Source organism: Leucoraja erinacea, chromosome 8 (genome assembly GCF_028641065.1).
Source record: "Leucoraja erinacea ecotype New England chromosome 8, Leri_hhj_1, whole genome shotgun sequence".
NCBI lineage: Eukaryota > Metazoa > Chordata > Chondrichthyes > Rajiformes > Rajidae > Leucoraja > Leucoraja erinaceus.
The window spans coordinates 24926208-24950212 of record NC_073384.1 but is presented as its reverse complement, the minus strand read 5'-3'; the positions used below and the strand labels follow the sequence as shown (position 1 = coordinate 24950212).

At 43.6% G+C, this 24005-nt stretch overlaps 1 protein-coding gene across 4 annotated transcripts in view; it reads right to left on the bottom strand.

The window, feature by feature from the left end:
* Window positions 1-1312: 1312 nt before the first annotated feature.
* Window positions 1313-24005, bottom strand: part of fam120b (family with sequence similarity 120B) — a 94528-nt gene continuing 71835 nt past the window's right edge. For 3 of the 4 annotated variants that reach the window (XM_055639251.1, XM_055639254.1, XM_055639255.1), the window contains 5 exons: window positions 19218-19424; window positions 15896-15998; window positions 12657-12782; window positions 5891-5970; window positions 1313-1449 (listed from right to left, as the gene is read on the bottom strand). In XM_055639251.1, the coding sequence (XP_055495226.1) occupies window positions 5912-5970; window positions 12657-12782; window positions 15896-15998; window positions 19218-19424 (495 nt within the window). In that variant the 3' untranslated portion in view covers window positions 1313-1449; window positions 5891-5911. The remainder of the gene's footprint in view (window positions 1450-5890; window positions 5971-12656; window positions 12783-15895; window positions 15999-19217; window positions 19425-24005) is intronic. The other variant, XM_055639252.1, reaches the window with a different exon arrangement.

The window sequence follows — 24005 nt, the reverse complement described above, 5'->3', positions numbered from 1 at the left end:
GGAACTATGCACGGTTATACCCAGATCCCTCTGTTCAACTGTATTCTTCAATTCCCTACCATTTACCATGTACGTCCTATTTTGATTTGTCCTGCCAAGGTGTAGCACCTCACATTTATCAGCATTAAACTCCATCTGCCATCTTTCAGCCCATTTTTCCAAATGGCCTAAATCACTCTGTAGACTTTGGAAATCCTCTTCATTATCCACAACACCCCCTATCTTGGTATCATCTGCATACTTACTAATCCAATTTACCACACCTTCATCCAGATCATTGATGTACATGACAAACAACAAAGGACCCAACACAGATCTCTGAGGCACCCCACTAGTCACCTGCCTCCAACCCGATAAACAGCCATCCACCATTACCCTCTGGCTTCTCCCATTCAGCCACTGTTGAATCCATCTTGCTATTCCTGCATTTATACCCAACAGTTGAACCTTCTTAACCAACCTTCCATGAGGAACCTTGTCAAAGGCCTTACTAAAGTCCATATAGACAACATCCACTGCTTTACCCTCGTCAATTTCCCTAGTAACCTCTTCAAAAAATTCAAGAAGATTAGTCAAACATGACCTTCCAGGCACAAATCCATGTTGACTGTTCCTAAACAGACCCTGTTTATCTAGATGCTTATATATATTGTATACTATATAAGTATACTAGACTAAGTGGGACCCGTTAGGGTCCCAGCATCACACGGGAGGGCTGGTCACCAACGCAATATTCCACCTCTCCACCAACTCCAATATTGCTCGCCAGTGTGGGGGTGGGTGGGGGGGCGTTCTCTCGGAAATCACACCACAGCGAGCCAAAAGCGATCAAGATCAGACTTTTAGTAATATAGATATGTTTTTCCAATTTATCTAATCTTAATCTAATCTAAACTTTACCATATATATCCACCCAGGATTCTTACATAATATTCCATTCTTTAACTACCATACAAGCAGGTACCAACACCATACAAGCAGGTACCAAGGGGTTAACTACCATACAAGCAGGTACCAAGGGGTTAAACTTTGAGCTTTTTGTTCAAGGTGCAATATGGCCAGGCTCTCAGAATAACACATTCCAGAGATATAAGCTTTATATTATAGGATTTTCACTATAGATTTTTTATAGAATAAAAAAAGAATTTAAATGTTGTTAATAATTAGATTAATGTTTCTCCTTCAGATCCCGTGTCGTCTTCACCACTTTAACATTCCCCAATCTAACTCCAACCACGCTGGGAACCTTGAAAACCATATGGCCTGAAATAAAATGATACAATATAATAATCAGAAACCCATGCTCAACATGTTGCATAAATGTGAAAATGTAATTTATTTTACACAATGTTTCAGGTCAAGGACACTTCATTGGAATTTTCATTAATCCTGATGTAGTTATCAACATGTAAGGTTAACTCTAGTTCTCTCTCCACAGACGCACCCGACCTGCAGATATAAATAGCATTTTCTGTTTTTATTTCAAGGATTTGAAGAAATTCACAAAGTATCACCATTAGTGGATCCATCCTCCACTAGGAGAGGAGAGCACATAACCTTCACTTGACATTTCACATGATGTTGGAATGATTAATTTTATGGTAGATCAGTAAGCCCGAATTTGAGGACACCAATGTTGAGATTTAGTTTTTGGCAATTTGAAGTTTATTTTTGTGCTCAGTATAACACCATTCCTCATGCACAACCACCTCCTCCCCACACCCCCTCCGCCTAGAATTTTCATATAATTATACAAATTCAAAGCAATTCCACTGAGACACTTCTTCAGATATCCCACACAGTTATCGTCACACCTGTTTAATTATAAAAATCTCTCCACGTAGGCAATGCAAAGAATGAGGATTGCAAATCAGGAAAGATGCCTTGGAAAGAGATTTCATATTTGGCAAGCAGAAAGAATTTCAAACATGTGAAAGGACCTAAGTTATGCCCTTTATCAGAACCGTGTGAAAGATGCAAATAAAGCTATTCTTGAAGCTGGTGGTAGTTGCTTTCAAGCTTTTGCATCTCCTGACCGATGGAAGTGGGGAGAATCACTGGGTTGTAAGTGGTCCTTGATTATGTTGGCTGCTTTCCCGAGGCAGCATGAAGTGTAGATGGAGTCAATGAGGGGTGGGAGGGGCTGATTTGCGTGACGGACTGGGCTGTGCCCTTGACTTCATCACGACAGACTTTGTCAGGGCAGATTCTAGTACTATCTTCACCTGCTTCATCGATGACCATATTTTGAACGGTCAGAAGTGGGGATGCTCACTGATGACTGCATAACATTTAACTCAATTTGAACCCCCTCCAAATATAAGGCATGCAGCAAAGACTAAAAAAGTTAAGTTGGGTATGTGTACAAATATGGTGAGGTACGGTGAATGAAAATCTTGCTTGCAGCAGCCACAGGCACATACATCAGACAAAGAGTCAGACAAAGACACAAAAACATATATTATACATAAATTACACTTAAAATTCTGCACATAGAAATGAAAGTGTAAAGAAACACAATTAGAAAAATAAACATGTCCACGGTAATACAAAAGGTGGTTCGGGGAGTTGTGTTGTTGAGGTAGGTTTAGGATAGTGCAAATTTGTTCAAGAACCTGATAGTTGTACGAATGCAGCTGTTCCTGAACCTGGTGGTGTGGGACTTCAGGTTTCTGCACCTCCTGCCCCATAGTACCAGTGAAAAGAGGCCAAAGCCCAGATGGTGGGGATCCTCGATGACACATTCTTGACAGAGGTTGCAATGTGTAGCATTCACAAAATGCTTTGCAGTTATTAACACGTTTTAACGACATTTCCTAAATCCATGACCTCTCAGACTAAGAAAAACACAACAGCTGGAACCACCACCTGTAAATTCTCCTCCAAGCTACAGGTCTTCCTGATTTGGAAACAAATCATCTGTCCTTCATTGTCACTGGGTATAAATCCAGTCACAATGTTGACCTCTGCTTTTCCATATCCTTTTAACCTGTATTTCTCCAACAGCAGAGACCACACAATATGGGAATAAGGCTATAACTGTGACTGATGTATGAGCCAACTACTCATCAATAATGTCCCAAAATCAACCAAGATCTCTGGGGATCGTATGGAAAACTGGAGTAAATCTCCATTGTTCCTAGTCAGAATGTGGACACACTGCAGGCCTATATCACTGATCATCATGCCAGGAATACGTTTCTCAGCCAACTATGCATGCACCACCATGGAAGATAATGTGTTCTAGGAGAAGAACGTGGATAACTTATTACTTTTAAGGAAGAGGCCGTGTTAGGTGTGGCACAGCAGGTAGAGATGCTGCCTCACAGTGCTAGAGACATGGGTTCAATCCTGACGCTGGGTGCTGTCTGTGTGGAGTTCACGTTCTCTCTGTGACTCCGTGAGTTTCCTCCGAGTGCTCCGGTTTCATCCCATATCCCAAAGACATGCGGGTTTGTAGGTTGATTGGCCTCTGTAAATTGCCCCCAGTATGTAGAGAATGGATAAGAAAGTAGGATAACACAGAACTAATGTGAACAATTGATCGATGGTCAGTGTAGACATGGTGATCCGAAGGACCCATTTCCATGCTGTATCTTTCAATTCAAGGACAGGATGATATCTATCCCCAGTTGCTATAGGAAGCAAGGGAGGAGATAGCTGGGATCCTGCATTTTTTTTAGTCACAGACGACGTGCCACAAGGCTGGAGGAAAGTTAATGTTGTTCCTTTATCAAAGAAGGACAGCAGTGATTCAGTAGATAACAACAGGCTAGTGAGCCTTACATCAGTGATTGAAAATTTATTGGAGAAGATCCTAAAGGAAATAATTTATGTCCATTTTGAAAGGCAGGGACTGATCAGGTGTCAACATAGCTTTGTTAAGGAGAAATTCTATCTCACTAATTTGCTTATATTTTGAGGAGGTAAGTAAATGAATGCATGCAGTGGATTTTGACTATGTGGATTTTAGAAAGGCATTTGATAAGATTATGCATGGTAGCCTGGTTCAAAAGGTTAAGGTGAGCTAGCTAATCTATACATAACTAAAACTCTGATCTTGTGCTGTTCCGGTTTGCGCGGTTTTTCTATTTACGCAAAAACGGTACACGACAGCACTACGATTTTTCGCCACCTTACCATTCTCCTGTGCTCAAGTGCGACAAGTTTTGTTCCGATCGATGGTATATTGCAACGGTTATTAAGGTTTGAAAATCTTAAAAACTGCGCTTCCGCAGATTGGTCTCCTTCCCTGTCAGTCGCTGCCACACGGATTGGTTTCTTCTCCTGTCAGTCAAGAAAGGGTGTCGCCGGAACCACTGTCCACTGTCGGTCGTCTGGAGGTCACCACTGGCGTTGCGGTGAAGGAGTGGCGGCAGTCGGGTGGGGCGGGTGGTGCCGTGGGCCGAGCCCGGGGACTGGGCCTGGGCTGAAGACGAGCCGAGCCTGCAGCTGGAGCTGAAGTGAGGGTCGAGCCCAGGGCTTGGGATGGGGCCGTGACCGGGGCCGAGAAAGAAGCCGCGGCCTGGGATGGAACCAAGGACGAACCTGGGTCCGGGGTCGGGGATGAGCCCTCCTTCCCTCCCTCACTCCCACTCCCTCCCTCTCTACTTCCATCTCTACCACCCCTCCCTTCCTCTCAACTACTCCCTCTATCCACTCTTTTCCCTGCCCCTCTACCCCTCTCTATTCACTGTAAAACTGATACACCCCTCACTCTCCCTCCCTTTCTTTCCATCCCTCTCTCTCTGCCTCTCACTCACTCTCCCTCCCTCCCTCCCTCCCTGTCTCCCTCCCTCCATCCCTCTCTCTCTCCTTCCCTCCCCCCACCTTTCTCTCTCTCCCTCCCCCTTTCCCTCCCTCTCCTCCCCTCCACCTTTCTTTCCCTCCCTCTCTCTCCCTCCCACCCTCTCTTATTCCCTCCCTCTCTCTTTTTCTCCCTCTCCATCTCTTTCTCTTCCTCCCTTTCTCGCTCCCCCCTCCCTCTCCCTCCCTCCCTCCCTCCATCTCTCCCTCCTGCCTTCCTCCCTCCCTCTCTCTCCCTCACCCTGCTTCTTTCTTTCCATCCCCTTCTCTCTCCCTCCATCTCTCCCTCCCTCTCCCTGTCTCCCAGGTGAAAGAAGCGGGAGTGTCAAGAAGAGGGGGGCGGAGTGCCGAGGGATGAGGGGGAATGGAGGAGGATAGGAGTAGGAAGAAAGATGGCGAGGTAATGGAAATATTAAATGCAAAGTTATTAACTTTAACTTAACTTCTGCCATTAGTGCGGGACCATCAGCCGATCATGGGCAGTTGGGGGCTATGGCTTAGTGGTGGAATATTGCATTGGGGTGATAAAGGGACTCAACGGGTCCCACTTAGTCTAGTTAGATCTAAAATTGGCTTGATGATAGGAGGCTGAGGGTAGTGGTGGAAGGATATTTTTTCTGATTGGAAGTCTGTGAATGTGGCAGGAAGCTGAGGTGGAGTACTGCAGGGATTGATGCTGGGGCCCTTATAGTTTGATGTATATTAACAACTTGGATGTCAATGCAGGAGATAATATTAGTAAGTTTGTGGATGACAAGTTTGTGGATTGCCACTTTCATTTCACTGCACATCTCGTATGTGTATGTGACAAATAAACTTGACTTGACTTGACAGGACAGTTGGTGGTGCTGTGGTCAGTGAAGAAGGCTGTCAAAGCTAGAACAGGATATACATTAAATGGAAGGTACACAAAAATGCTAAAATGAATGTACAATGGGTGAATGAGTGTTTGTGGCCAAATACTGAGCGAGGGAAGAGGTAAAGAGGGAAGGTGTTACATCTTCTGCAGTAACACAGGCCATTGCGTAGTTTCTGCATTTGTAATCTGACACAAAGAGAAAGAAAATACAAGGACTCCTCATACTCTCCGTGATGTGTACTGTGGTCATTTGTTGTAGGATCCTGGACGCGGTTGAGATCTTCTACCTGAAATAAACAAGAAGGCTGCACAATAAGTATGTTTGATAACAGTGTCACCGATGCATTTTAAGAGAATGTGTTAATTTGATGGTACAATGAAGAGAAAAGACATGTACCAATTGTATTTCCTGTACATTATATTATAAATAATGTATATTTTTGAAATTCTGAAGTTTTATCCTTCTGTTTTTTGTTGCTTCTTACATCATTTTATACAATCAGTACTTTTTATACAATCAGATTAAGCTCCTTGAGGAGCTTAATCACTTCTATGGCCGCTTCGACAGGGTCAATCTAGAGACAGCCATCAAGGCTGTGCTACCTGCCGATCGCCAACCCCTCACACTCACCCCCTACGACGTATACGTGGCACTGAGTAGGACTAATGCACGTAAAGCTTCTGGCCCTGACGGCATCCCCGGGCCCGTGCTCAGGGCCTGTGCTGCGCACCTGACAGACGTCTGGACTGACATCTTCAACCTGTCACTTGCCCAAGCAGTTGTCCCCACTTGCCTTAAAACCACCTCCATCGTGCCAGTGCCAAAACACTCCACTGCGGCAAGCCTCAACGACTTCCGCCCAGTTGCACTTACCCCCATCATCACCAAGTGCTTCGAGAGGCTGGTCCTGGCACACCTCAAAAGCTGCCTACCCCCCACACTGGACCCCTATCAGTTTGCCTACTGCAAGAACAAGAGTACGGAGGATGCCATCTCAACGGCACTTCACTCCGCCCTCTCCCACCTCGACAACAGAGACACTTGCGTAAGAATGCTGTTCATCGATTACAGCTGTTCATCGAACACACCATTATACCATCAAAACTGATCACCAAACTCGGTAACCTGGGCATCGACCCCTCCCTCTGCAACTAGATACTGGACTTTCTAACCACCAGACCCCAGTCTGTTAGGTTAGACAAGCACACCTCTTCAACCCTCACCCTGAACACCGGCGTTCCACAGGGCTGTGTGCTGAGCCCCCTCCTCTACTCCCTCTTCACCTACGACTGCACACCTGTACATGGTACTAACACCATCATCAAGTATGCAGATGATACAACGGTGATTGGCCTCATCAGCAACAACGATGAGTCGGCCTACAGGGAGGAGGTCCAGCACTTTGCAGCATGGTGCGCTGACAACAACCTGGCCCTTAACTCCAAGAAGACCAAGGAGCTCATTGTAGACTTCAGGAAGTCCAGAGGCGGCACGCACACCCCCATCCACATTAACGGGACGGAGGTGGAACGTGTTTCTAGCTTCAGGTTCCTGGGAGTCAACATCTCCGATGACCTCTCTTGGACCCACAATACCTCAACTCTGATCAAGAAGGCTCACCAGCGTCTCTTCTTCCTGAGGAGACTGAAGAAGGTCCATCTGTCTCCTCAGATCCTGATGAAATTCTACCGCTGCACCATCGAGAGCATCCTTACCAACTGCATCACAGTATGGTATGGCAACTGCTCTGTCTCCGACCGGAAGGCATTGCAGAGGGTGGTGAAAATTGCCCAACGCATCACCAGTTCCTCGCTTCCCTCCATTGAGTCTGTCCAAAGCAAGCGTTGTCTGCGGAGGGCGCTCAGCATCGCCAAGGACTGCTCTCACCCCAACCATGGACTGTTTACCCTCCTACCATCCGGGAGGCGCAACAGGTCTCTCCGTTGCCGAACCAGCAGGTCGAGGAACAGCTTCTTCCCGGCGGCTGTCACTCTACTCAACAACGTACCTCGGTGACTGCCAATCACCACCCCCCCGGACACTTATTATTATTTATTCAAATTATTTGCTATGTCGCTCTTCCAGGGAGATGCTAAATGCATTTTGTTGTCTCTGTACTGTACACTGACAATGACAATTAAAATTAAATCTGAATCAAAAGACACAGAACGAATTTGCCCGACAGTCGCCAAAGACAGCAATTTTCCTGATCTCAAAATTGCCAACGAAATACAGTGAGCTTCCTGTCTTAAGTGTCCGAAGAAGGGTCTCTTCCATTCCTTCTCTCCAGAGATACTGCCTGTTCTGCTGAGTAACTCCACCATTTTGTGTCTATCTTCGTTTTAAACCAACATCTGCAGTTCTTTCCAACACACTTCCTATGTCTTAAACCGTACAACAATCATATTGATCAATTGCATGTCTTCCCCTGATACTTTTTTTGATATTTTCTCTTGACTTTTAAGATTTGGGAGTAAATATTTATATGGAAATGAAGGGGAAAAAAATGACATGTTGCGGTTGAAAAATATTTAAATGTGCATGACAAGGAAACAGGGAGTTCCAGAGATCTGGGCACCACATTCCTATTTAGATATACAATATTTATAGAAATATTAAACAAAGTGCGCCTTCTCCTACCCAATATTCTACCACTCACCCGTTCCCCCAACACAACCCCTTCCCCCAATGCAATATTCCACCACTCACGCATAGTCCCCAACTGTGCAGGTGCGGTTCATTTCTCCTCACCCCCCAGCACTCCCTCCTGCTCTTCCATCCCTACAGAGGGAGGGGAAGTAGAGAGGGAGGTAGAGAGGGAAAGTAGAGAGGGAGGTAGAGAGGGAGGTAGAGAGGGAGGTAGAGAGGGAGGTAGAGAGGGAGGTAGAGAGGGAGGTAGAGAGGGAGGTAGAGAGGGAGGTAGAGAGGGAGGTAGAGAGGGAGGTAGAGAGGGACGGGTGGTGGAGAGGGAGGGGGGGGTGGGAGAGGGAGGGGGGGTGGAGAGGGAGAGGGAGGGGGGTGGAGAGGGAGAGGGGGAGGGGCGGTGGAGAGGGAGAGGGAGGGGGGGTGGAGAGGGAGGGGGTAGAGAGGGAGAGGGAGGGGGGGGGTAGAGAGGGAGAGGGGGGGGGTAGAGAGAGGGAGAGGGAGGGGGAGAGGGGGAGGGGGAGGGGGGGAGAGGGAGGGAGAGGGGGGAAAGGGGGGAGAAAAGAGGAGGGAGAGGGGGGGGGGGGGGGTAGAGAGGGAGAGAGAGGGAGAGGGGGGGTAGAGTGTGGGGGGGGGGGGGGTAATGAGGGAGAGGGCGAGGGAGGGAGAGGAAGGAGGGTGGAGAGGGAGGGGGTAGAGAGGGCGCAGGCGAGAGAGGGAGTGTAGACGAGGCAACTATCCTCCCTACCTCCTCCTCTCCCTCAAACCCCCCCACTCTCCCTCCTCACCTCCCCAGTGGCCCCATCATCGCGAGGTCTCACCGCCACAGTCTTGATGCCTCCTTGATGGCCGCATAAAACCTCTGCCGGGGAGTCGCAGGCAAAACCCCGGGTGCGAAAAAGCTGGGGGGGGGGGAAGGGGAGGGTGGCCCACTTTCCTTTCCATAAATTTGCCCACCACTGACGTCAAACTAACAGGTCTATAATTGCTAGGTTTACTCTTAGAACACTTTTTAAACAATGGAACAACATGCGCAGTACGCCAATCCTCCGGCACCATTCCCTTCTCTAATGACATTTGAAATATTTCTGTCATAGCCCCTGCGATTTCTACACTATCTTCCCTCAATGTCTTAGGGAATATCCTGTTAGGACCTGGACACTTTTATATTTTTCAAAAGGGTCAGTACTTCCTCTACTTTGATCCCCATAGTTTCCATAGCTACTCAACTTGTATCCCTTACCTCACATAATTCAATATCCTTCTCCTTGGTGAATACCGACGAAAATAAATTGTTCAATAATCTCCCCCATCTCTTTTGGCTCTGCGGATAGCTGTCCAATCTGACTCTCTAATGGACCAATTTTATCCCTCATTATCCTTTTGCTATTAATATAGCTGTAGAAACCCTTTGGATTTACTTCCACCTTACTTGCCAAAGCAACCTCATATCTTCTTTTAGCTTTTCTAATTTCTTTCTTAAGATTATTTTTACATTCTTTATACTCCTCAAGCACCTCAATTACTCCATGCTGCCTATAATTATTGAAGATCTCTCTCTTTTTCCGAACCAAGTGTCCAATTTCCCTTGAAAACCATGGCTCTTTCCAATTATTACTCTTTCCTTTCAACCGAACAGGGACATAAAGATTCTGTACTCTTAAAATGTCACCTTTAAATGTCCTCCATTTCTCTACTACATCCTTCCCATGAAACAAAATGTTCCAATTCACTCCTTTTAAATCCTTTCGCATCTCCTCAGAGTTAGCCTTTCTCCAATCAAAAATCTCAACCCTTGGTCCAGTTCTGACCTTCTCCATAATTATATTGAAACTAATGGTATTGTGATCACTGGACCCGAAGTGCTCCCCAACACATACCTCCGCCACCTGACCTGTCTAATTTCCTAACAGGAGGTCCAGCACTGCCCCTTCTCTAATAGGTAACTCTATGTATTGCTGCAAAAACTATCCTGCACACATTTTACAACTCCAAACCATCCAGCCCTTTTACAGAATGTGTTGCCCAGTCTATGTGTGGAAAATTGAAATCTCCCACAATCACTACCTTGTACCATATTTGCTCTTCCAATTCTCTCTCCCCATTAGGCGGTCTATAATACACCCCTATAAGTGTTGCTACACCTTTCCCATTTCTCAGTTCCACCCAAATAGCCTCCCTAGACGAGCCCTCTAATCTATCCTGCCAAAGCACTGCTGTAATATCTTCCCTGACAAGCAATGCAACACCTCCACCTCTTGCCCCTCCAATTCTATCACACCTGAAGCAACAAAATCCTGGAATATTTAGTTTGCAATCACAGCCATCATGCAACCAGGTTTCACTAATCGCCACAACATCATACTTCCAGGTGTCAATCCAGGCTTTAAGCTCATCCACGTTTCTTACAATGCTCCTAGCATTAAAATATACACATTTAAGAAACCCACCACTTCTTATTATCTGTTTATTATCTTTTTCTTCTTTCTCCCCTACATGTTGTGTCTGAGTACTTCCCTTCTCTGCCTCCTGCCTCACACACTGTCTAGTAGCTTTCTTTATTTGAGTCCCTTCCCTCAATTTCTCTGTAAGACAGACAGAGAATGGCCAAAGCTTGAGCTGGGATTTGAAATCTCCGCTAATGATCCGGAAACTAAATCAAATGTAACAGTGAACTTTATTGCTAAAGATCCTGTTATTCTTTTGATGGATTTTCACACTTCAACATTACTGTTACAACACATTCATGAACAGATCGGACATGGGGGAAGACGTTTCATGCTATCAAAGCTTTGGACTATTATGTTTTGGACTATATATTGGGTATCATGCCTGAATTTAAGGGTACGACTTTGAACTAAAACCAGTGTGTTAATAAGATTAATAACCTAGTTATGCTTGTGGAAGAAGGCGAAAATGAAGATGGAAGAGTCGATGAAGAATTCTGATTGCGGATATATATAGTGCATGATATTTTTTCCTCGTTGGTATAGTGTTTAGTATCCCCGCATGTCATGCGGTTCAATTTCCCGACGAGGAGCCACCGGGGTTTAATTCCCTGATCTTTTGTGTTTTTATATATGTTAAGCCTGCATGGCTACCTTTTTGATGTTTATTAGTAATTGCCTCGCTATATACTCGGACCAATTAGGGGCCAGTATGTAGTGGCCATTTGGCTTGTTTTGCATGTCATTGATGATGGCATGTGCCTTTAAATTTTAGACTACCCGTTATATTGTGGCTGGGATTTATGACGTATTTTTGGGCATGTTTTGGGCTGTGTAGCTTGCGCAGAAGTTTAGTTTTGAGATTAGTTTGGCGAGATCATGGAGAAGGTTTACGCTTCGCCCATGCGAGGTGTAAAGGAGATCATGCGAAGTGTTACGGAGACACAAGGAGTTTTTTAAGGTTTAAAACAACAAGCTGGAGTTCGATGAAGCCAGCAGTAACGAGTTGGGAGAGGTTTGGATGTATATGAGTGTTTTCCATGAACAATAAAGAGCTTATTAATCAAAAGATTTGTGTTTTGAAGACTTATCTGTGAAGAAGCTCTGAAGGTCTCTGTGGGTGAGCTTGCATACGTTTCGAAGACATTCCCCTTAACCATGCTCATCCATTTAGCGGTTAGAAGGTTGATTTCTCAAATGATATAAAAATCGGCCGCTACACTAACCTTAACTCATCCAGCGTCTGGAAACTGACCGACTGACTCTGATTGGGAAGGGAGAGATGGATCAGCCATGATTGAATGGCAGACTAATTCTGCTCCTATCACTTATGAACTTTGAGGACCTTGATACAAAATGCATTGTATTTTCCGTATGACCTTCTAATGCTTGACTGAGCAGTTGTCTACAATTTGAGACTGGGAAATAAATGTTTAACCATTCTAAAATGATGATCATACCAGGACCCAAAAGATGTTTCCATCTCTCCTTAACTCAATGATACTGGTCAACTGTTGGACTTAAAGTGTTAAAGTGTTGGGAACGTAATATTGGTTTGACAATATCTAATACTCTCAACCTCCACCAGCACGAAGATCAAGATCATCAAGTACAGGAGAACATCACATTCCAAAGTCGAAATGTAGCAATATTCCTTCATCAGAGCAGTCAAATTCCTGAAACACCACCAAGGGAGCCACAATGCTAAGACTGCAGCAGTCAAAGCACTTTCTCAATGACAATTATAATACACAATAAAAACTGTATCGTTAACAATGCTCACATTCAGGGAATGAATAAAAAACAAACACCCAGTGATATTGGGAATATTTTTGTTGTTCTTTTGGTTATTATTAGATTGTGAAGTAATATTTGTTGATATAAACAATCTGTAACATACCTGCTTGAGCCGAGTTGGTCCAACCAGGCTGTGGATATCGTCCCTGATACCTTGGGTGATGAGTAGGCTGTGCACGCTGGAAATTGTGATGGCTGCCTCCACCGTGGGGGTCAGGCCTGTCTCTGACTATAGAACATATAAAAGAACCATCTTACTGTTACAGATTGCTCGATGACAATACAATGGCAAATGAATTCTACTAAATGGCCGCTCTCAATATTTTCACATGAGAACAATGTAGAATATTCAATGAATGTTTCATAGGGTTTCATCTTACTTTTGGTGACTTTTTTTCTCCCTTAAAGGCAATGACAGCAGCTGGTGAATCTGGTGCCAAGCACCTGCTGTTACTTTACTCAAACGTGGGTGATGATAGTAAGTATCAGCAACGTATCAATGCTGAGGAGATCACAGACAAGCTGAATCCCATTTGTGCTCCATTAGTTTCCAACAGAAGTCATTGGACAGAGACCACTAGCAGGGATTTTGGATAATTTTCTTCTCACTTGTAATAAGCTCTTGGTGAAATTCATAAGCTATTTTGTTGGCCAAGATTAGCATTCAGTTTAAACCAGGGATTGAATCTGAATCTTACGGCTCCATTATGGATGAGCATATGTTTCAGTGCATAACTGAGAGAGGGTTTTCCCACTTAGGTAGAACATAATAGATTGCACAATCCTACTGGAGTGAATTACACTCAAGCCAATGCACCTCATACAAATAACAGGTTTAGGTTTATTAGTGTTGTGTGTATGGTGAAATGCTTTGGTTTGCATGCTATCTAAACGGATCAGATATACCATACCTGGTCAAACTCAAGTGTACTAGTTGTAGCAAAGGGGAAGTTACAATGTGCAGAATATAGTTTCAGCATTGTAGCACATCAATTCCATAGACAATACCCAGTGTCTACAATGGGACAGAGTTAAATTGGACAGTACCCGAGCTTCCAGAAGGACCATTCAGATGTCTGATAACAGAGGGGAAGAAGCTGTTTCTGAGTCTGGTGGAGTGTACTTCCAAGCTTCTGTACCTTCTGTCAGATGGGAGCAGGAAGAAGGAGGAATGACCTGGATGGGATAAGTCTTTGATTATGTTGACTGCTGTTCTTAGATAGCATGAAGTGTAGGTGGAGTAAATGGTGGGAAATCAGCTCTGTGTGATAGGCTACATTCACAACTCTCTGCAATTTCTTGCTGTCTTAGGCAGAATTGTTCCCAAATCAAGTTGTGATGCAACACGACAGTATGCTTTCTGTGGTGCATCTGTAAAAGTTTGTAAGAGTCATTGGAGACTCCTCAGTCTCTTCAGGAAGTAGAAAAGTTTCAATGTGGTTGATCCATAACACATCACTAATTAATGCCAAGGATTTGAAGCTCTTGACCATTTCCACTTCTGCCCCATTGAAGCAGATTGGGGCATGTATTCCACGATACTTACTTAATCAATAAGTATCTCCTTCATCTTACTGACATTGAGGGAGAGGTTATTGTCCTGAAATCAGGTTACCAAGCTCTCTACAACTGTACTCTGTCTCAACATTGTTCGTGATTCGGCCCACCACACCGGTGTCATCTGCAAACATGGAGTTGAAGCCAAATTTGCCTGTATTATCGTGAGTGTATAGGGAGCATAGTATGGGACTGAGAACACATCCTTACGGGGCACCAGTGTTGAGAATTATTGTGGAGGAAGTGTAGTCATCTATTCTCACCGAGTGTCGTCTATGGGTCAGAAATTTACGGATCCAGTGGCAGAGGGGTCCAGGAATTTGGAGACGAGTTTGGATCTGATTATGTTGTTGAAGGCAGATCTATAAATAGGAATTAAGTGTAGTATTCATTGTCAAGGTTTTCCAGAGATGAGTTTAGGGAGAAGGCAAATGGCAAATGCAGTGGACCTGTTGCAACCATTAGCAAAACTGCAGACGATCAAGGATGGCTGGGAGGCTGGAGTTAATGTGCATCACCACAGTCTCTCAAAGCAATCTGTGATGGTGGATGTCAGAGCCACTGGAGAGCAATAATCACAGCACGCTGCCTTACTTTCCTTTGGCTGTGGGATGATGGTGTTTTTTTTTTAAGCAGGTGGGGACCCCAGACTGGAGTAGTGAGAGGTTAAACATGTCTGAAAATACCTCTGCCAGCCTACCTACACAGGTCCTGAAGACGCAGCCAGAGACTTCATCCGGACCAGTTGCTTTCATGGATTGATTCACAGGACGAACAATCTCACGACTGCTAGAGTAACTGCTAGTACAGGCGCACGTAAGACTGGCAGGGCAGGGCAGGAAGTGATTCTCCACTGACCTTTTGTTCAAAGTAGGTGTAGAATGCACTACATTCATCAGGAATGAACCCATTGTTGCCAGCTATACTGCCCACCTTCAAATTGCAGCCCATTATAGCATGCAAGCTTTGCCACAATCTACAGGTATCCATGTCACTACCATGAGACTCCAGTTTAGTCCGGAATTCCCTATTGGCATCCTTAATGGCTCGGCAAAGATCGTAGATAGAATTATTGTATCGTTCAGGATCATTTAACTAGAAGGCTACAGACAGCTACCCATCATTTCCGGTTGGGTAACATATGCATTGGCTTCTTTGGTACACAGTCCTCTACACATTTGCTGTTGAAATCTGTTGCAGCAGTGGCATAATTATCTCGGTTAGCAGCTGAGTTGTTGAATATGAACCAGTCCACTGACTCAAAGCAGTTGCGATGTTTCCGTGGACCAACACTCCACAACCTTTGGTATTAGGTCCTCCAGCTTCACTTTCTGCTTCTATGCAGTAAGAAGCTCAGCCAGGTAATCAGATTTACCAAAGTGAGGTCTGGGAATAGAGACAGGACACGGCCAAGGAAAAAGGACGAGAGTTTTAGTCTGCGTCAAGCTATGGCAAGCTACCGACATTTGGCGACCCATAGGATGTCCACCTACGACCACATCTATGACAACCTTTCAAAACCTAGCGGGGACCAGAAAAAAGGTTAGACTCTTTGGGCGACTGAGGAGACCATACACGCGACACCCCGGCGACCATGTGGCGACAGCCTAGTCGCCTTTAGTCGCCTAAAAAATCGCCTAAGTGGGACAGGGGCATAACTCTCCAAATTCCTTATCATTTATGCAATGTGAACTAACAGTCAAGAGTTTAATTCCGTCTCCGTGGTCTACAATATAGTGAAGGCAGTGAACAAGGATACATTTACATTATAGCCTGACCACTGACCTGGGGCAAGAGGCCGAGGTTTGCTCTGTAAAATTCTATTCTTTCCTGCACATACAGTGTTGATGAGAAACTTCATCTTCTGAAACTCGTGAACCAGGATGTCCTAGTAATAAAAGAATGAATGAAAAGTAAATGACAAAAGAAATATTCTCAGAATTGAATAAACTTATCAGCAAAAAGTATCATCACTAAAACTTGCATTTACATTGTATTTTAAGGATATTAAAACTGCCTGAGGAGTTTCACAGGAGCAATTTCAAACAAAATCTGACACCAAGGAGATTTTAAAACAGGGTTTAGGTAAAGAGGCAAGTTATAAAGAGTGTCTTAAAGGTAAGGAGGTTGGTAGGTTTAGTAAGGTATTCCAGTGCCTTAGCCATTGAAGCACAAATGTTAATGGGGAGTGTGTTTACAATGAAGAATGCAAAAATAAAACCCAGGAATGGAGAACAGACAAAATCTTGGAGTGATTACAAGATTAGAGACAAAGCAAAAGAAGGGTTTCGGACCGAAACGTTGCCTATTTCCTTCACTCCATAGATGCTGCTGCACCCGCTGAGTTTCTCCAGCATTTTTGTATACCAAAAGAAAGTCAAGAATGGATTGTGAAAAGTGGCAACTTTAAAATTGGCACATTGCCATACAAGCAGTCAATATGGGAGGATGACCAGTAATGTATCGATATAGTAAAAACCAGAGGTCATAAAGGTATAGTTGAAAGCTGAAGTAAGAAGTGAGAAGTGTAAGCTTTGGAGTTGATGGAAGGCAATCTAGATCCTGAATGGGTTGCCTAATGTTCATTGAGTTAAATTCAACCAAGCTTTAAATGATGTAGATCAGCCTCAAACAGTCACGGAGGAGAACAAAGAACAGTACAGCCCTTCGGCTAATGATGTCTGCGCTGAGCATGATGCTAATTTACGATACGATAGAACTTTATTCATCCCCAGAGGGAAATTGGTCTGCCAACGGTCACAACACACAAGATACACAAAAAAAGAAATTAAAATGAAATTAAAAGTGAAAAAAAAGAAAAAGACAAGCGACTGTTGGCTGGCTGCCGCGTGCAGTGCCTTAACCGGAACGAACGAACAAACAAACAAACAAACAAACGTAGGCTTATCCCCTTGGCAGAGGATTCTAAAACTAGAGTGTCCCCCCCTCCTCCACACCAGGCCCCCCTTTGTTCTCCCTCACGTCCCTCACGGCAGTTACCCTTTACCATTTACTCTGTTTATATATGTCATAATTTTATAAACATCTATGAGATTTTCCCTCAGTTTCCAATGCCCCATAGAAAACAACCCATTTTTGTCCAACCTCTCCTTATGGCTAAAGATATGGAGTCCATATTCTTTATTTACCAGTGGAAAGGACAAGTGGCAAGAGAAGGAGGAGGGTATAAGGTCCCTTGAGCCTGCTCCATCATTCAATATGATCATATTGAACACCCACTGCATGTCCTTTATGCAGCTAGACAACACAGGAGAGGCAATGGAGAAGGATAATATTGGAACTGAATTTAAGGTGTCAAGAAGTGGCCATTTATCATGGGTCACAATTCCATTGTATTTCAATCGTACTAATAATGGAAACGAGGCAAGCAATTCTAATCTCACGTTATGATAAAGATGAGCAATGTCAATGAAGATGAGTAACTGTTTTCATCCTGCTGCTCAAAAATAAATTGTGATCCCTCTGCCCTTACAAATTACTGTAATACTGCCTTCTGTATCATTCTCGAAATGGCTTCCTCTAAAATCCAGGCCTATCTTTCTCATAGCATCATATATTATTCCCTGTTAACTTTATTTGGATGTGTATCTCTTGGACAAAGTGTGGTCTGAGAGGACATGATCAAAGAAACCTGGGAAAAAATGCAAAATCTGGGCTAGAGCAGTGTAACCCTTGGATTACATAAATTCATGGAGCTACACACCATGGAAACAGGCCCTTTGGCCACCTTGTCCACACCGACCAAGTTGGCATTCTGGAATAGTTCCATTTACAATTGACTCTGCGGGCAATTGGAATGGTGGGAAACAGCAGAGTAGTCCAATTACTTTCTTGTCTTGTTGAAGGAAACAATGGAAAAAGTGGAAGGGGAAAGTTCAAGGTTGTGGTTTATGATGGAGAAGAAATCATGGCATGATTGCTGCATTTCAGAATGATCATGAAATAGTGGTTAGAAGATCAATTGAAATTTGCATCTGCAAATGAATGGGGAGAAACCAGACTTCACCCGAATGTCCGTTTACTTCTCTTGGACTGAAAGAGGCTAAGATAAAGGAATTAATAAGAGAATGACCAGGATAAGGAGGGATCATCAGATTTAATAAGAAGAACCACAGTAAAAATAGAGGTGAACTTATGATTAAGTAAATTGATTGTTTCAGAAATAAGAAGAATGGAGTTGGAAGGCAAGACAGCTGGGAATTAATGATGGGTAAAAAGAAACGTCCGATTGCCAAATTAAACTGGCAACCCCAGGCGACACGCGACACGAGGGCTGGGTGATTCAGCTGGCATCGGGATCTCCATTCTTAGGGCACAACGAAAAAACAAACAATCTCTCTACCAAATGCTATCTAGTGACCCTGTTAATGGTTATGCACGTGTTACAATACGATACAATAGAACTTTATTTATCTCAGGAGGGAAATTAATTTGGCAAGTCACAAAAAACACAAAATACATGAAACATGAGAAAATAAAGTGAGGTGGTAAAGCTTTGGGGATGATTGTAGAGGTGGGGTGGTCAATCTCAGAACAGTTGATGTCATGCCAGAACAAGATAGGATGTCCCGCATGATCAAATAGGCTGCTGACAAAAACAGTTAACGCTGACAGATAAATAATGAGTATCTGGTGAAGAAGTGTCCGTTGAACCTTACCTGATGGGACCAGCAGATTGGAAGTTGGAAAGATAAAACAGGGCAATGCACAATAGTTTGTAGTGTGACTTTAGTGAAGACGCTGCATGTTAAGCAACAAGAGTAAAATAATCAAATGGTTTTTTGTTGACTGGTACTAGCACATTGAATTGAATACCCCCTTCCTGTCATATATTCTGCAATGATTTCCAGTTTGTTTTTAAATTCCATTTGTTCCAAAGAACACACAAATGAAGTACATGCATTCAAATATGTACACACAAGCTGACTTTGGACCGAAACGATTAATAATTAATTTTGCCTTGTTTTTGATAGCTGTTCTTTGTATTTGTTACCAGATGGTATTTGCTTTTCAAAATGACCTACTGTAAACCACCATCATTAGTAGAGAACCACCTCAAGCATGAACACTCCATCTGTATACGTACATTTTTTTCCAAGAGGTCCTCCATTGTACATCCATTGTGAGACTGCAGGTACTTTGCGTGGAAAAGCTTCCCGTCAAACACCTCCCATGGCATCAGGCCGACCATTTTAAATGGGAACCCACAAGCACTATTAGCTGCAATGAGCACGGAGAGGCCCCGCACAAAAAGGGAAGCCAGGTGCACAGCTCGCGAATCAACATGGGGTACCTGAAGAAGAGAATCAAAGATTAACGACCGGACGATGATGGCAAGTTAGTCACCTGCTGCACACGCTGTGTGAAACAAGACAAGTTAGCGGGAGGTCCATCTGGTAGCATCCGTGTTACCACAATGGTCAAAGTAGCACGGCCAGCAAAGTACACGACAGTTTGAGAAGACATAGAACAGTACGGCACATAAACAGGCCCTTTGGCACTCGATGCCTGAACTGACCATAATGTCAATTTAAATTGCACATCTGCCTACACGTCTACATCACTCTATATAGTCTACAGGCTTCCCTGCCCGTTGATGTTTAAATGCCTCTTAAAGGACATTTGGTATCTTGGCAAACTGCAAAACCAGCAAGATGTGTCTTTTGCCTTCAAGCTAATACAAATGCAATCCAATGTTCACATTTGTAATTGCAATTTGCCACACCTGGAGGTTCATAATACTTTCATTGTTGGTTTTTCAAATCATAACGTTAGAGCGAAATGGCGCATTAATGGCAAACTGATCTCAATATCAATGAATGTGCGAAATATCCTGAAGCTATCTGTTCCCTTTCATAAGGTGCAAATGCAACATTGTAAAATATATTGTTAATTAATTCCCAGGATGTGTAATTGATGATATACCACCATTTATTGCCCATCCTTACATGCCTTGGCTGGTTCCACTGGCTAACCCTGAGGGAAGCATGACCACAACAGTAAATGCCAGCTTTCCAAATTTAAGAGACATGAGTGAACAGGTTTGTTTGTTTTTAAACCAAGATGAGCCAGGCCCATTTCCACTGATGCTGGATGTTCAGCTCCTTTTTCATATTTAAACAAAATTGAAAATGTCAACATCCTGTGGTGAACTCAGAATTTGGATCATAGTTCAGTGATGTGACAGATGCAGCTCGATAATGCCCATCTTCCTCAACCCATTGCTCCATAACTCCAACTCACTCCACCAATCCAACCCTCTGACTTTATCTGGTTCTCTTGGCATGGTCTGCACGCATTATGCCGGCGTCACATGCTACAGGTAAAAGCAATGTCGAAAGGCGTTTTTCTGGTATTTTGGGCCTTGATATATTGTCTGAGTGGAGGGTTCTAATGAGGGAAAAGAATGTAACTTCCTTACCCATCCTGTCATAGTAACAGATCAGTGGAAAGTATCCTCTGTTAGACTGGAGTAGCTCCAATCCTACTCCAGAAACACATGCACATAATCCAAGTTGACCGTCTACAGCACTGAGGGAGTTTTGCAGGTCTGGGGCTGCAGTCTTTCATAAGAGATATTAAACTGAGGATAGACACAAAATGCTGGAGTAGCTCAGCGGGTCAGGCAGCATCTCTGGAGAAAATAGGTGACGTTTCGGGTCGAGACCCTTCTTCAGAAGCTGTCTGACCACACAGATAGATGTAAAAATAAAATCTAATGATACGATTTCAAAAGAATAGATCTCCGGTGTCTTGACCAAACTTCATATTTCCACAAAGAGCATCACATCCGATTGTCTGTTCATTATCTCTTGTACTTCCAGGATGTCCAGAGGTCATGGCAGGCACTATATAAACCCCAACATCAGAATCCCTGACAGCTCTTTGCCTTGCAGTGGCCAAAGCAGGCACAAAGTTGCTGACTTCTCAAATTTGAAAATAATAACACCCACAGATCACTGCAAAATTAATGCCTCTTAAAGCCTATCCCACTGTACGAGTTAATTCAAGAGTTCTCCCGAGTTTGCCCTGATTCGAACTTGGAGATTTACGGTAATGGCCGCTCGCAGGTACTCGGGGCTGTCATGGACATTTTTCATGTTGTAAACATGTTGTAAAATCTTCACGAGTCTTCCCGAGCTTACCGCGTTTCCCGAGTACCTGCCGTTAGCGTTACAAGCTGCTAAGAGATGTCCCCGAGCTCCGACGTACCCGCTATGTTCATTCTACGTGCTTCCACGAGTTTGATTTTTTTTTTAATCTCGGGAGAGCTCTTGAATGAACTCGTACAGTGGGACAGGGCTTTTAGAAAATCTCTCCTGCAGGACTTCCATATTGTAAAATGAAAGCATCCAAATATTAGGTCACACAGGGAAATAAAAATAACATGTATTAATTTATTGTCACTCGATGCATAAATCAATAGCAGACAGTGAGTGCATGTGTCAGGCAGAAGGAGTGTCAGGCAGAAGGAGAATGCAGTGTAAAAGCAGGCATTATTTAGGAGGAGTCTGTGAGCAAATCCCGTCCCTGGGATCTGCATATGGCTTCAGCGAAGTTCACAACTCGAGCCTGTATTTTCCAATGCAGCTGAAGGAAAAAGAAGGGAACAAAAGAAGAAAAGCCATAGACCCATTAAAGCGAGTGTTTCCCGCACAAGGGCAGAGAATGTGTCTGATCTGCAGAAGGCTTAAGACAATAGTCCAAAAGCAGGGCATCTAACGTTACATTAAAATGAAGGGATAATGTCTGCTGGGTTATAGATAACAGACAGTAGGCCTTTGTGAACTTCAACTGACAGCAGTTAAAACAATACCAGCGTCCTAGCAAATTTGCTACAAAACCCACTGCCAACTTTTAAACGTGTACTGTATTTCAATTAGGTTTCCCATTGGCTTATACAGTATGGGATGCAAATAGTCATGGGAAAAATCAGTGAAAAGTCTGTCCCATATAATTAGCATCAGCTCCACAAAAATCATTTGAAATGATATATTCACAGACACTGCAGCTCTGTCAGCTTTGTTTATTAATAATGATCCCAATTTTCTCCCTCCCAGAAGTCGCCATTCACTTTACATTTGCCAATCTGAACTAGAAACTCTGTTGGTCTGCTATTCATCACAATGGGTATCGTGGCTCAATCTGAACCTGTGCCACTGGACATCTCCTCCTCTGCATTTTCCATTACTGGTCACTTGAAACAAAAACCTCCAGCTGGAAACAACACTACATTAGCTCAAACTACTATAGTTCACCTTCTGTTTCTTAGTGTGTGGGGTTCATTGGTTTATCCATGCAGAAAGATGCCAAAAATCCATTACAAGCATAATTTATTTTATGTAGCAACTATATGAAAACTGTCTGCCAATACAATTTCTAAATACAGAACCTAAAAGGTGCTTTTTACACAGACAATATTACTAACTTTTTTTAAAGGTTCAAAATGTTTCCCTGCCAAACTTCAGGCACTTCGTATTAGTGTGGTGGCATACAAATATCAGGTTTCCATTCATTCTTAGTTTACCCTCTAATCCCAGGAGCCAGCCTCTGGCATGCTGGTCACCAGATTCCTTTGCACGCAAACTTCATCCTAAAGCCCCTGTCCCACCATGCGAGTTCACCCAAGAGCTCTCCCGAGTTTAAAAAAAATAAATCAAACTCGTGGTATGTACGTAGCGGGTTCGTAGGACCTCGTGGATGTCCCGTAGGGGCTCGTAATGCTAACAGCAGGTACTCCGGAAATGCGGTAACTCATGAAGTTTTTTCAAGATTGTGAAAAATGTCCAAGAGTTTCCCCGAGTACCTGCCGTTAGTTACCGCGTTTCTCAAGTATCTGCCGTTTGCATTACGAGCCGCTACGGGACATCCACGAGGTCCTACGTACATTCTATGTAGTTACCACGAGTTTGATTTTTTTTTTTTTTAACTCGGGAGAGCTCTTGGGTGAACTCGCATCGTGGGACAGGGGCTTTACAAAGACCACTGATCAAATTTTCTTTGAAGGGCTTATTTTCAATTGGGATTGCCTTCTCCTTAAATAAATTATGCTCAGAAATGTTTCTACCATGAAACCTAGTCAGGGAATGGAGGTTAAGTAGCACAGAGCATGAGTTTAACATTCAGAAGTGGGAGGAGGAGGATCAAAGCACATCAAGAATTGCAACAGCAGAGCCCAGAACTATTTCTGCTCATCTGACCTACAGATACCTTCCTGTCTTGAAAGAGAAGTGAGGTATTTGTTACTCTATAAACACAAAATATGAGATGGGCTTAATGGCTCCTCTTGTTTCTCACTGATCCTGGATTGTGGAAGGAGCTGTACAAGTGCAATTGACACTGAATACCCTTGGGCTTTTATTTCACCCCGCTGCTGCTTTGTTTAGCTATCATACTTAAAAGGGAATGAGAGCAGAGGACCAGTGATAGTGGCGCTCACATGGACCAATGGATGTTGTCAAGCAGTCAGATACTTGATTATCTGTATAAATACCAGGTCTTTCAAAGGAAATACTACATGTCTACTGTCAGGGTGTAGCTAGCAAGAAGCTATCTTTGAAACAAGTTTATTCATGGATAACCCCTTGAGATGGACAGTCATCTCGTTTTCGAGGGGGTCCAACATAGAACATACAGCACAAGACATAACATACATAGAGGCTCTCATTGACCCACCTACCCACACACCAATCCCAAAACCCCTCCATCCCCACTTGTTATAGTTTATAACAATTGTTAATTGACTTTACATATCCAATAATAACAATAGTTATGTGTTACAACATAATGTTAATGCATAATACCATATACCACCTATCATACATCGTACGTTAATACATACTATCAACATTATTACATGATATATTATTTCATG